General features: G+C 39.1%; 1 protein-coding gene across 5 annotated transcripts; it reads left to right on the top strand.

The window, feature by feature from the left end:
* Positions 1–736: 736 nt before the first annotated feature.
* Positions 737–14,439, top strand: LOC102959679 (transmembrane protein 202-like). 5 transcript variants are annotated; one of them, XM_042988450.1, is made up of 5 exons: positions 737–914; positions 1,223–1,475; positions 2,825–2,956; positions 3,890–4,020; positions 14,400–14,439. In XM_042988450.1, the coding sequence occupies exons 1-5, from the start codon at positions 837–839 to the stop codon at positions 14,406–14,408; spliced, it is 603 nt and encodes a 200-aa protein (XP_042844384.1). In that variant the 5' UTR covers positions 737–836; the 3' UTR covers positions 14,409–14,439. The 5 variants fall into 5 exon arrangements, with proteins under 5 accessions (XP_042844384.1, XP_042844383.1, XP_042844382.1 ...); XM_042988449.1 differs by lacking the exon at positions 14,400–14,439 and adding an exon at positions 7,648–7,829; XM_042988448.1 differs by lacking the exon at positions 14,400–14,439 and having other exon boundaries at positions 738–914; positions 2,867–2,956; positions 3,890–4,629.
* The last annotated feature ends 207 nt before the right edge of the window (positions 14,440–14,646 follow it).

Raw genomic sequence — 14,646 nt, 5'->3', positions numbered from 1 at the left:
TGGACCTCTGATCTTCTGCCCATATCTACCATTGGTTAAACCTAATCAGAGACTGGATGGCAAGGGAACCCATTGATGTAGTCCATATCAGTCAGCCTTCTTGAACAAGGACAAGGATGAAGAGTTGGATCCAAAGGGACATATGAAAGATATCCAACACATCACTACACCCTCAGTACCTAACACAACACCTGGCACAGAGGAGGTATTGAATGGTTGAATGAGGTCATATAGGAAGCAGAAGCCTAATCTTGCCGGGTTTAACTAATTCATGCTAAGAAATTAGGACTTTACCTCATAGCAGTGGAGTGCAATCAGAACAGAGGAGAGACACATCAGATTTGCATCTTAGAGGCAAATTTGTCAAGAATAAACTGAAGCCTTGTAGCAGAAGTAACAGGTAAAAGGCTGTTATAGCAATCTAGGACAGAGATGACAACAAGATGTTCTAAGAAAAAGGAAACAGAAAAACAAAATGGACTTGAAAGCATCAAAGAGTTGGGGTTGGCAGGATATGGCATGATTGAATGGTGGGAAACAAGAAAAGGACATAGGAAGGGGGTGTAGGATGAAAAGAAAAGAGCTCTCGAAGACCTCTTGGGTTTGGTGTGTCTATAAGAAACCTGGATTTGTCAGGCAGTTTGCTAGGTGTTTGAAACTCAACAGATATCTGGATTGGAGGAAGGGACTGGACTAGATCTGGCAAATGAGGCAGAGACACTGTACACTTCCTGTTAGTTCTGTTTCCTGGGGTGGGGGAGGGGCAGGAAAGTGTGTTAGGTCAGAGTGGGTTAGGTTCTGTGGCAGTTGAGAAGAGCAATGAGCCAGAAACTAGGATGGAGAGAAGGGAAGGAAATGCCATGCCCTTACACAGGGTTTACAATTCCAGCATCTTGCGTTACCCAACATATAGGGTGAGAGAGCCTTTGTAAGCTAGGTTGTGGTGGGGTCCTTTTGCAGGAAGCAGCTTGTGTATGGCATGGGGGAAATGTCAAGGCAGGAGAGGCAGAGATCACTCCAACTTTTTTTTTTAATGGGGGACAGTTAAAAAGGAATATATTTACAAGTTGTGGGAGGCTCTGGAGCAAAAGACCCTGACGTGTGGAGGGAGGAGGAGTTCCCATCCAGTAGAGGACCCAGGGTTTGTCTTTTCTGTGAGTGGAGATGGAGATGCCTGAGATGACATTCCTTTCATGATGTCCTCCTCCCTTCCCCACCACAGCCAATTCTCCCCTACCGCATGTACCACTTCTCTTCTTTGTCACCACACCAGCGACAGCTTCTGGAGAGGACCCAAAGCTACATCCGCATGTTCTGTGCTGGCCTCATGGGCTTCATCTTTGTCCTGCTGATGTGCTTGTCCCCTTTACATTGGGTGCGGTTCATGGTAATGAAGGACAAGAAGAAACTCTTTGCGGGGCTCTGGACTGTGTGCCACCATGATCTCTGCTGGAGCCACGTGCCAAAAGCACCCTGTGAGTGCCTTCCAGAGCCTAGAGCCCCCTCCTTTGGTAGATCTGCTCAGATCCCCTACAGCTTGTCTCTCTCCCTTTCTCCTTCCCACAACTCTACCCCTTCTTTTCTCCCGATTCACAAGCATGTAAGGACAGCTCCTCCAAACAGGGTAAATTTATCCCAGTTTGTCTTCACTAGACTTCTCCAATGACTTCAAAGCCCCAGCTCCTTAATTCTTGGAAGCTAATGCCTAGTGACCTTGCTCTTTTTCCTTCCTCTGCACTCACAACTTCCCAGGGGGGAAAAATAGTAGTAATTTGCACCTTAATATGAAAGTTACCTCATAATATGCCTCTCAAGGTTATAATTTCAACTTTTCTCTCATTGTGGAATAAATTATTTCTTTCCTTGTTAAAGGAATTCCACATGTCAATGAGGAGATGGAAAGAGGGTCCTTACTGGTACCTGTGAGGCCACCCACTTGGTGGCTCCTTACTCTGACTCTATTAGATGTAAGACAAGTGCTAATTCTGTCCTCCTCTGCCCTTCAGTCCCTTCCCTAGACCCTGTCTAGCCTTATTAGAGGGCAGGTCACCTCTTCTCCAGCCAAGCCTCTCCTTTTCCACTTCTCCTGGCAGACTACCTCCAATACTCCAGGGCCTTCTTCCTCATCTCTGCCTTCATCATCCTCATTATCATTATATGGCTCAGCACCTTTCTCACCAAAGGGCCAGGAGACAAAACCCACATAGATCTGGGCATGTCCATCCTCTCTTTCATCTCAAGTACAAAATAATGAGGTTGGAAAGGTTTGTCCCTGGAGTCCCTGTACGTCTTCCCCTTCTGGGCCATTTCTCCTTATTTTACCAAGTCATTCCCTACCTCACGTGAACACTGCCATCATAGGACAGTGTCTCTTCCCATAGGGAAGAAAGCTTTTGGTAAACTTTTACTCCTTATGGGTCTATTGCCTTTAAAGGGGGGGCTCTGAAGAAACTATGCCTAATCCAATGGAAACATCTCTAGAAGTTGTTATCTGATGGACTAGCAGAGGAGATATCATAGGCTGGAGGCCCTTGTGGCACTAAGACAAATTTCAATGTAGCTAGCTGGTACCTGTTCTAGTGGTCTTATTTATAGGCTCCAACTTAATAACCTTATTCCAGTCAAAGCAGAAGTTCTTCGTTCTCTCATTCTAGTTAATTGCCAAATGGGTCTTCCCATGACACTGCCATGTAATAGGCCTCCATGGCATAATTGAGATGGTTGAGGGTGACAAGGAAGTGCAAAGAGAGGGAAGAGGGTGGAATGGGAGGGATGGCAGAAGGAGGGTTATGATGGGGAGTGATAGCTTTCATTCTGATCCCAGGCACCTGCCTACTCCTCTGCCTCATTTTGTTCCTGATGCAAGTGAAATTGTACAGTAGGAACGTCTTGGAGCCCCATTTCCTATTAGCCTACAGCCTCAATTGGTGGGGCAGTATCTTCTACATGACAGTTGGTGAGTCAATCCTCCTGTTAAGCAGTGAAGGCACAGAAAAGAAATTTCTACATGGTTGGTCCCCTCTCTTTTGCTTTCTTTTGGTTGTATGTTTGACATATTAGAATCTCATAATTTGGAAGGGCTCTGTAAGAGTTATTTCTATGTCAGTGAACAATTCTTAATAGCAAGTCCCTCCAATTGAAAACTTTTTTTTTTTTCTAAAATGATACTTGTCCCTACACAGGTAGGAGTAAGATTCAGGAAGTAAAGAAGGAAAAGACATTAACTGAGCTATGAATAGTTCTTCTGTCCTTCCAGAAGACATCTCTTAAATTCCTCTCTCCTTTTATTATATTAAATAACCTCTCCACCTTAATGGATCTCCAAAATAAAGCTTCAACATATGACATATGTTCCTCTGTAATATTACTAATATAAAGCAGAGATATAGGAGTTTTGCCTGTGTAACATTTCACCTTTAATCCTGCTAAGCCACATACTTATTTTTATTCATTAATTAACAATGGCCTCCAAACCATTGCATCACACACCTTATTAGTAAAACACTTTTCAGCAAGCATTCTGAAAAGACACATTTATTTATAAAATATGTACATGTATTATATCATTCATATATTTATTACAGTGTAAAATATACTCAAAAATGGAACTGAAAACAAAATTTGCTAAAAATGCAAAAATAAACTACTATTTTCTGCCTGTGCCCCAATGAATTGGCTTGCATACCCCTTGGGAAATACTGTACTACAGAAAAGCTGGGATCAATGTTTTGAATCTCAGCTCCCTAAAGATAATGAACAGGATATTCAGAAATGTATTGTAAAGCAAATTCTATTATAATTAAGCCAGTGCCTCAGGGGTGTTTGATGACTTAAGATTTTATCTATTACTAATCCACAACGCTGACCCTGACCTTTTCTTTTTCTCTAGGGTTCCTCTCTGGACTCAATCACATAAGTTCTCGGGCTACTTCTCCAGATCAAAATCTCCTTGTGATTCCTATAACAAGGACAAGAATAGGAAATACGGCTAGAGTAGACCGGGGGCTAACTGAAACAAATGTAGGTGTTTCTAAGTGGATGAATCAGGCACCAGAAAGGCAGTCAGGTTCAGTGGCACAATCAAGTGTCTACACAGAGAAAGGGACTCAGACAAAGACAGTAACCCAAAAAGTGCTAGGAAGTCAGGTTGAACCAGAGGTCCAGGCTGAGTCAGGGACCCACACAGAGCCAGAGATAGGAAATGAATCAGCAATAAAAGATGGGTTAATAACTACAAGGTTAGCTACTGAGATAGAACCAATTGACACAGTAGAGCCAAGGCCTGAGGCAGAGATAATTGGGAGTGTGGCTGATGATGTGTCAAGCAATAGCCTTCAGGGTAATGAAAACAAAATGACCAAAAACTGGAATTATGAGGACAGAGATTCAGCTGAGAAAAATGAGGATGACAGAACGAAAAATTAATCTTAGATACAAGGTAGTGAGAGCAAAGATATTAAAAACAAACAAACAAACAAACAAACAAACAAACAAACAAACAAACAAACCCTAGAAGGCTTTAAGATGTTTTGTTGGGTCTGAAGTGTGGTAGGAGTATCAGAAGTAATTCTTTTTTTTTTTTTTTTTACATTTTATTTATTTTTGAGAAACAGAGTGAGACAAAGCGTGAGCGGGGGAGGGGCAGAGAGCGAAGGAGACAGAATCTGAAGCAGGCTCCAGGCTCTGAGCAAGCAGTCAGCACAGAGCCTGATGCGGGGCTTGAACCCACAAACTGTGAGATCATGACCTGAGCCGAAGTTGGATGCTCAACCGACTGAGCCACCCAGGCGCCCCAGAAGTAATTCTGATATAATAGTATGACGATTCTTTTGGAACCGCACCCCCCCCCCCCCCCCCCCCGGATTATACCTCCTTCACGGAGCAAGTGGTATTATGGATGAAAGCAAGCCATTTGTATGGGTTAGGGCAAAGGCACCAATAATGTAAGGCTCACAAGGAAAGAAATGCAAAGCTTATTAAAGGAAGTTTCCATGTTAGTGTTGTGTGCTGTGGCTGGGAAAGGTTGGCAGGAGATGAGATGCCCAGGCCACCAAACCTTTCCAGATTTCCATGACCACACAATGGCACATCTCAGTGGGACTGAAAGAACTTTCAGTTTGGAAATTCAAACTCTCATTTTTGGTCCTTACTTCTTTAATTCATTAGGCTGACTTTTGGCAAGCATTTAACTTTCTCGGGCCTAACATCCTTCATTGACCAGCTAGACTCTGAGATTTCCTCTAGTGCTCTTTATGGCCACGAATGATAAACAATGGAGAAATTATTCCTTTGGCCATTGGCTCGTATGACCCCAGATTATTTTAGCAAGTAACTTAGTCTAGTCAGAGGAACTAAATTCAGTTCTCTACCTCCAAGGCTACTTTTGGCAACTCCTTATTTTTTTATTTAGATACCTCATTTAAAAATGTAGCTGAATCCCACTGTTTTTAACTATTTGGAAGAACTAGAAAGGAAGAAAAAAAGAGAAAGGCAAAAGGCCTGAGACTCTCTGACAGAGTCTACCACATAGACTCAGGGAATTTCAGTGAGGCCTTAAACAGTTTCACAAAAGAGATTGTGGCCTTTGAAACTGGAAGCTAGTTTTTTGGTTGGAAATATTAGTAGTTCACCATGAAAATCCACTCTTAACTCCTTAAATAGTTACTATTGCTGGCTGTTTGCACCTCTAGCTAGTCAGTCAAATTTTATGACCCTTAATTTTGTTATCTTTAAAAGTGGCTTCAATAAATGATACCATCTCCATTCCACATATTTTACTTTCTGGAACATTAGATAAGGAACCAGGAGAGAGAAGAAGATGAACAGGGCAGGAAGCATTAAAAGATATTCCTCCCAGCATAATGAATTAACAGATGCCTGCCTTAAAGTACAAATTCTCTAAGAGGATAGTTAAAATTTTGGCCATACTTTAATGTGTGTTACTTAAATCAACTGGATAATTACATAGCCAAATGTGACTAAGCAGATGCTTTGATAGATGACAGAGGAGGAAGAAAAAAACTTTGCAAAGGGAAGGTGTAGTGGGGGGGGGGGGAGAATTTTGTGAGCTTTCCGTCAGGATGAAGGGGCTGATTACCTGGGGGGCAGGCATACTGAAACAGTAAGAAGAAATGTGGGACACTGGTAAAGACAAACTTCATTTCCATTACAATTTTGTCTACAACCATGAAAGTATCCAACGTTTGACTGGTTTGGAAACCTGTAACCTGCATTTTCTTGTATTCATACCTGTCTTCCCATGCATCATCCATCCATCAAAAAATTATAAAAGAGTTATTGAACATGAATAAGTAGTTCACTGTGTAGAGGGGGATAGAGACAATAAGAGTAAAGGGTAAAAAACAGGTTTCTGGAATTCTCATGGCACACAGAAGTCTCAGCCCAATTCAGTCTAGGGGCTTAAAGGAAAGCCCCTGGAACTGGTAAAACATGAACGAGCTCAATCTGGAAAAAGAAAAATGATAACTAGAACTTGATCTAGGAGAAGAATCCCCGAACAAGTCTTTAGTGTAAAGCTGACTTTCCCAAAGGTTCTGTAAACCGAATAATATTACAGCAGCCTGTTATTAAAAGGTAGAAAGGAAAAACAAAATTTAATCAGCCATTTTTGTTCGTGGGACTCTAGCCTCTTGTCATAAATGCTTGGCTTTCCTTTTTCCTTTCTTTCCTCTGTCCTCTTTTACTTTTTGCTACTCCATTCTTTTTTTGAGTAATAACCATTCCTTTCCACATTTTCTTACACATGGAAATTTCACCTTTTTTCAAACTTTATACCCAATATCACCTCTGGGTTTTCTTAAGGGCTCAGCTAATTATTTGAAAACCTTGTATAAAACTCTAGGTTTTAGAAAAGGTCCATCATCTAGCTTTAAAGGAAGGGTGTATTTCCTTTTCTGTTACATTTGCTCTTTGGAGTATTTTGAAAAGCTGTTCTGTAAGTTCTTCTTCTGAGAGTAGATGAAAACAACAGTATTAAACACAGTATTAACCTGTGATGCTTTTCTTTCTCATCCTTCTGTTGTGGGAAAGTGCTATAGTTCTTCTACCCCTAGAGAAGGTATTTGCTCCACCACTCTCCTCTTAGGACCCTCCTGAGTGGCTAAGCTAGCTCAAAGAGCCTGCCTTTGCAGTAGGGTCTAAGGCAGAGACAGTCCTGATGCCTCATTCCAGAGTATCAGTGGTTCCATTCTTCTCTTCCCCCTCACTTCTCTTCCCCCAATTTACTAACAGAACTAAATTAAAAATTTTAGTGTCATGAATAAAAACAATATAGTCAACATTCAAAAATCAACATCTAAATTAAAAATTAGCCATCTAACCAGTAGAAAAATGTAGCAATAAAGCTTATAATAATAAAGAAAATACATAAGAATAAACACAAATGTGAAGGATCTATGTGAAGAAAACTAGAGTTTTCTTATAAGAACAGAAAACTTATTTAAATAGTAACATACCACCTAATTAGTCACATTCCAGCCGCCTCTATAGCTAGAGATGATCATATTACATATTTGTGGCTGATGAGACATCAGAGGAAATATGTTGTGGAGTTACAGAGAATATGTATTTGCTTTACAAACACTCCTGGCACTTCTCCCAGTTTTTTCATTTTGCCTTAAATGATAGTGTGATGGCTAGAGCTGCAGCAGGTCATATTAGAAACACGAAGAGACAAGCATGAAGTCAGAAGCCAGCATCTGAGGATGGCATAGCAGAAATGTAGAAAAAAGCTTAAGTCCTTAATGACATTGTTGAGCTGGTGAAACAATGCCAAGAATGACCTCCTTCCAGAATTCTTGTTATATGAAAAAAATAAAGCCTTAATTTTAAAGACAGCGTTAGTTTTCTATTATAGGCAGCTACATACTTTTCTAGCAAATACAAAGTATAAATACTACAAAACATAAATATAAAATCAGGTGGTAGAAGAGAAGAAAAGTGAGGAGAAATACTCTAGTGCTGATTTAATTATTCTCATAATAGGAAATCATTGGACCCATCTATAGAAAGAGAGAATTAAAGGTATAAAGTTATCATTATGAATGCATTCAATAGAAAAAATGCAAACTTTCCAACTTACTTTAAGAAATACAAACACAAAAAGTGAAGGAAGCACAGACCACATTTTGAAGAAAATTAAATCTATAAAAGAAGTGTATCTGAAAATAATGATATGCTCAAAAACCAAATAACTCATTAATGAGTGTGAATACTTAATATTTAACTAATAAAAACTATGTGTTTCAGATTGAACCACAAAACAAAATCTGAGGTTATATACAAAATGTATACCCCAAGCAAAGTGATTCAGAGGATTTTAAAATAGAAGGATGAACAATGAACATGTAGAAAAAAATTCAGAAAATAACATCATTTACAGTAATTGCTCAAAGAAAAATGAAATACATAGGTATAAACCTAACAAAACATGATCTGTATGCTGAAAATTATAAAACACTGATGAAAAAAATCCATGAAAGTCTAAATGAATGGGAGACATACCTTGTTTGTAGATTAGGAGACTCAACAGAATAAAGATGGGGGTCATTCTCCCCAGATTGAGCTGTAGGTTTAAGGCAATTCCTATCAAAACCCCAGCAAGGATTTTTGGTGACATAGATAAACTTATTCTGAAATTTATATGGAAAGTCACAGGCCCTAAAAACCTAAAACCTGTAAAAAGAAAAACTGGGAGGAATCACTGTACCCAATACTAAGGCTTGCTATAGAGCTGCATAATAAAGACAATGTATTGGTGAAGGAATAGATACATAGATCAGTGAGACAGAATAGATACCACGCAAATATGCTCAACTGAAACACAAAGACAACATAGTGGAGGAAGGATAACCTTTTCAGCAAATGGTGCAGGAACAATTGGACACCCCATAGCTATAAATATGAATGCCAACCTAAACCACACACCTGGTCCACAAATTAACTCAAGATAGATAGATCACGGACTTAAACGCAAACCAGACTTATGAAACTTTTAGGATAGACACGAGGAGAAAATTTTTCGGACCTAGGTCTAGGTAAAGAATTCGTGGATATGACACCAAAGGAATCAATGAAAGGGAAAAGTTGATAAATTGGAACTCATGAAAATTAAAAACTTTGGCTCTATGGAAGACCCCGTTAAGAAGAAAAAATCTCCTAGATGACTGAGAGAACATATTTTCAAGCCATGTATCTCACAAAGGACTAGTATCTAGAATATAGAACGCTTAAAATTCAATAATTAAAAGGGGCACCTGGGTGGCTCAGTCGGTTGAGCGTCCGACTTCGGCTCAGGTCACGATCTCGCGGTCCGTGAGTTCGAGCCCCGTGTCAGGCTCTGGGCTGATGGCTCAGAGCCTGGAGCCTGCTTCCATTCTGTGTCTCCCTCTCTCTCTGCCCCTCCCCCGTTCATGCTCTGTCTCTCTCTGTCTCAAAAATAAATAAATGTTAAAAAAAATTAAAAAAAAATTCAATAATTAAAAAAGACACACAAATGGAACCATTCAATTAGCAAATGTGCAAGATGCATGAACATGCACTTTACCATTGAGGATATACAGAAAGCAAATAAGCACATGAAAAGATATCAAGCATCATTAGACATTAGAAGAAAGTAAGTTAAAAAACCATTGTGATGGGGTGCCTGGGTGGCTCAGTCAAGTGTCCAACTCTTGATTTTGGCTCAGGTCATAATCACAAGATCATGGTATTGAGCCCTGCACAATGCTCCATGCTCCACACTGAGCATGAAGCCTGCTTGAGATTCTCTCTCTCTCTCTCTCTGTCCCTCTCCCCTGCTTGAGCTCTCTCTGTCTCTCTAAAAAAAGTGGGGTGGGGCACCTGGGTGGCTTAGTTGGTTAAACATCTGACTTCGGCTCAGGTCATGATCTCACAGCTTGTGAGTTCAAGCCCCACATTGGGCTCTTTACTGACAGCTCAGAGCCTGGAGCCTGATTCGGATTCTGTGTCTCCTTCTCATTCTGCTCCTTCCCTTCTCATGGCCTCTCTCTCCTTTAAAAATAAACATTAAAATAAATAAATAAATAATTTTTTAATATTAATTTTTTTTTAAAAAACACCGTGCTATATCACTGCACATCTATTTAGAATGGCTAAAATAAAAGAGTAATACTCCCAAATGCTACTGAGAATGTTGAGAAATCAGATCACACATATATTGCTGGTGAGAAGGTAAAGTGGTGCAATCATTCTGGAAAAGAGTCTGGTAGCATCTCATAAAATTAAACATACGATTACCGTATGACCCAGCAATTGTGTTCCAGGACATTTATTCTAAAGATACAAAAACTTATATTCACACAAAAAACACATACAGGAATGGCTATGGCAGCTTTTTTTATAATAGCCCCAAACTAGAAGCAACAAACGTAAATGTGAATGGTTAAGCTGTGGTCTATAAATACCATAGAATATTACTCAGCAGTAAAAAGGAACAAACTATTGATATGATAGTTCAGTCTCACAGAACATGAGATCATGAACTGAGCCAAAACCAAGAACTGGACACTTAACCAACTGAGCCATCCAGGCGCCCCAGACTTTGTTTTTACAGATCAGTTTAAAAATTCAAGTTAACAGGGGCACCTGGGTGGCTCAGTCGGTTTAAGCATCCAACTTTGGCTCATGATCTCATGGTTCGTGAGTTCAAGCCCTGCATTGGGCTCTGTGCTGACAGCTCAGAGCCTGGAGCCTGCTGCAGATTCTGTGTCTCCTTCTCTCTCTGCCCCTCCCCCTGCTCGCACTCTGTCTCTCACTTTCTCTCAAAAATAAAAATAAACATTAAAAAAAATTTAATTCAAGTTAATGATCCATTATAGTGGAAAGAGCATTGCCCTAAAAGTTAGGCAATTGCAATTCTAGTGCCAACTCTGCTGTTGGTCACTTAGGGAACAGGCAAGTGAGTTTACTCTGTTGAGCTTCAGGTTCTCCTTTTATAAAATGAAGGACTTCTTAAAGTCCCTGCCAGCTCTAAACCTAGTCAATTCTACTTGTTTGAACATTCAGAGGAACCAAGTACATATTATACAGATTCTAATTTCTAATTCTTTTGCAGTTTAAGAGAGATTACGCAGGCCCCTGGGTAGTTCAGTTGGTTAAGCATCTGACTTCGGCTCAGGTCATGATCTCACTGTTCGTGAGTTCAAGCCCTGTGTTGGGCTCTGCTTGGACATCTCAGAGCCTGGAGCCTGCTTTGGATTCTGTGTGTGTGTGTGTGTGTGTGTGTGTGTGTGTGTGTGCGCGCGTGCCCTCTCTGGCTCACTCTCTCTCTCTCTCAAATAAACATTAAAAAGTTCTTTTTTTTAAAAAAAGAGATTATGCATGTGGAGCTCTGTCATCTCAGAAGAAAGGTTCTACATGGTGTCCATAGAACTTGTGTGCTATCACTGTAATGGCAACTTTGAAAAAACCTCTCTGGAGAAAGTAGTGACAAAAAGCCGTAAAGCCTCTTTGTTTACTAGTGGTAAATGGGTATGCTGGTAGCCACCCCCAAAAACTGTTTTGGCTCTGACTCTAGGTTTGGTAGGATATTGCAAACTACATCGTACTTATGCCAGCTTTTTAAGAGTATAAATAATTACCTTTTTATAACTAAAACAATAAATATGTATATGACATAAGTATATGACAGTTCGGTCTCACAAACTGTGAGATCATGAGCCAAAATCAAGAATTGGACACTTAACTGACTGAGCCACCCAGGCGCCCCTCGTGTTTTTTAGTTTTGTGCGTTTACTCTCCAATGTCTTGACCTCATTCCTTCCATGCAACTGTCAATCTCTCCTGTGCCTAGGTTTCCCAAAAGAAGCCCAATACATTTCTCTAATCCTGTACTATTTCTACCCACTTCCGAATTCAGCTCCTTCTTTCAGTTGCTCTGGGTGGACAAGTATCTAACACTGGCTTGTTCTCTCACTTGGCTCAGGGAACATGGTCTTGGCAGCCTGTTCCTACTATGACTCAAAGGCTCACAATTTCACCAAAGCTCAGATTTCCACAGAGATTTTGGTCCATTATTTAAAATTCTCATATGATCTAGTTTTGTTCTGATTGTCTTTCTCTAATTAACTCAATCCTAGAGTATTTCCTAATCCATAGTTTCCCTCTGCACCCCATACCCTTTTCTCTCTCCCCCACCTCCACACCCAAATTCAACTTCTTTGACCCCCGCGTCTACACTGTTTTAATGACATTCCTACCTATCATGTTACTATTTAAAAAATTTCATATACATTGAATAACAACCACTGTTTATTGAGTGCTTACTATGTGCCAGCACCTCTATTAAGCATTTTACATATAATATGCCAATCTTACACACTCTTGTGAGATAAGTTCTATCAGTTCCTCCACTTTCCAGATGAGAGCCAGAAAGATCAAGTGACCTACCAAAGTACAGAGCTCGTTAGGTGGTGACCCAGGATTTGAAACCAGACACTTAAAACATTTTTTTAAATTCCATATAATTAACACATAATGTTATATTAGTTGCAGGTGTACAATATAGTGATCTAACAATCCTATACATGACTCTGTGCTCATCATGAGTGTGCTCTTAATCCCCTTCACCTGTTTCACCCATCCCTCCCCCCCCCACCTCCCCTCTGCTAATCATCTCTGTTCTCTATAATTAAGAATCTGTTTTTGTCTCTTTTTTTTGTTTGTGAAACCAAACACTTTGATTCTGGAGCCTCTACTATATTGTTTCCCATAGAAACATGGATTAAGGTAAAAAGCAGGAGATTAAGAAGAAAGAGATGAGGGTTTTCAGTTTTTTTGACACTGAGCTAATAATATCACTTTGGACAGATCATGATCTTTCTGATTTTCTCATTCGTAAAAAAAAAAAGAGAGAGAGAGAGATTGAAATAGAGATAACAAGACTCATTTCGTAATATTCTGTGATCCTGTTGTGTGAAAAATGTATTTTTGGATTTTATTTTTTCTTGCCATTGCATGGAAAGGTTTTGGAATTTTGCCATTCTCCCATATTTTCATTTTTATTCCAGAACTAACTCACATAACAACAGTGAAACACAGGTGTGTGTTCTATCTCTATTTCTATAAAACAGAATGTTATTTGGGTAGGATAAAATTTTAGAAAATTTTAAATCTCATCCCTATTTATCTGGTGTTTTAAGATCTGATCTCTCCATGGTGGCATTAGATATTTACAGGTGGAAAATCATTGTGGCTTTGCCCATGAAATCAGTGTTTATTTGGTACATATCATATAGTTTCCACAGCTATAACAATTGGTTATTACATGTTCATCTTTGAAACATCAATCTATCTTGTTATCTTTTTCTGATCCCATGTTCCTATTTATTTCTTGAATTTATTTTTCTTTACGTTTATCAAGTCTAAATCCAGTTTAATTTTAAGAATTAAGATTGAATTAGGGACGTCTGGTTGGCTCAGTTGGTAGAACATGTGAACTCTTGATCTCGGGGTAGTAGGTTCAAGTCCCACGTAGGGCATAGAGCTTACTTAAAAAAAAAAAATCAGAATAATTAAGATTGAATTAGCAATTTTAATGGCTCCAGAAGTAGAACTCCTTATTCTTTTAAGCTGAAATATGTTGAGAAGATCAGCAAGGTCAAGGAGAGAGGGCAGGTGGGGATAAAAGAGAAAAGCCCTTTTGCAAATAGGCACACTTCCACAAGCTGAAAGCAGGTCTTTCAATCTCAGTTAGGTCTTCAGTCCCTCTGTATGAATTAAAGTGTGTTTGTTCATTACCTTTTTTATTCTTTGGAAAACATTTTAACTACCGTTATAATTATTTTGACATTGCGTATTTTGCCTCCTCTTTTTTTTTGGAGAAGTCAGTAGTAAAGGAGGAATTTAACTTTTAAAATGACCTGTTATATAAACTTATTGCGGGAGTATAAAAAAATTGGCTTAATTAAGAAAAGAAAAATTATTTTAACTGAAATGTGATGGCTATAGAACTCTGTAAATCTATTAAAAATAATTGAGTCATACACTTAAAATGGGTGAATTTTATACTATGTAAATAAAATTTTACAATATGTGAATGAAAAATCCTCTTAGCCTTCTTTCTGCCCATACAAATGTACATACACTGTATACCTATTGTCTAATACTGGTTTTAACTTCCTTTTTTTCCTGTTTATTCAGATATCATGACCATCTTTCCAGATCAAATATTTCTCTATAGTATCATTTTAAGTGGTTAGCATAGTTTTTGATTTTATTATAATTCGTTTTACCAACTAATTCCCTGAACACTTTTGGAGTTAGACTTTGATACTAATTTCCTTAGGTTAATTTACTAGAAAAAAATGTTGCTGGATCAAAGGATATGATCACTGAAGTCAAACTTTCACTTTTTGCAGATGACATGATACTCTACATGGAAAACCCGACAGACTCCACCAAAAGTCAGCTAGAACTGATACATGAATTCAGCAAAGTCGCAGGGTACAAAATTAATGTACAGAAATTGGTTGCATTTTTATACACCAGTAATGAAGCAACAGAAAGAGAAATAAAGAAAGTGATCCCATTCACAATTGCACCAAGAATCGTAAAATACCTAGGAATAAACCTAACCAAAGATGTAAAAGATCGCTATACTGAAAA

This window comes from Panthera tigris, chromosome B3, assembly GCF_018350195.1.
Source record: "Panthera tigris isolate Pti1 chromosome B3, P.tigris_Pti1_mat1.1, whole genome shotgun sequence".
Classification (NCBI taxonomy): domain Eukaryota; kingdom Metazoa; phylum Chordata; class Mammalia; order Carnivora; family Felidae; genus Panthera; species Panthera tigris.
Note: the sequence above shows the minus strand (reverse complement) of the source record. Positions and strands in the feature narration are given on the sequence as shown.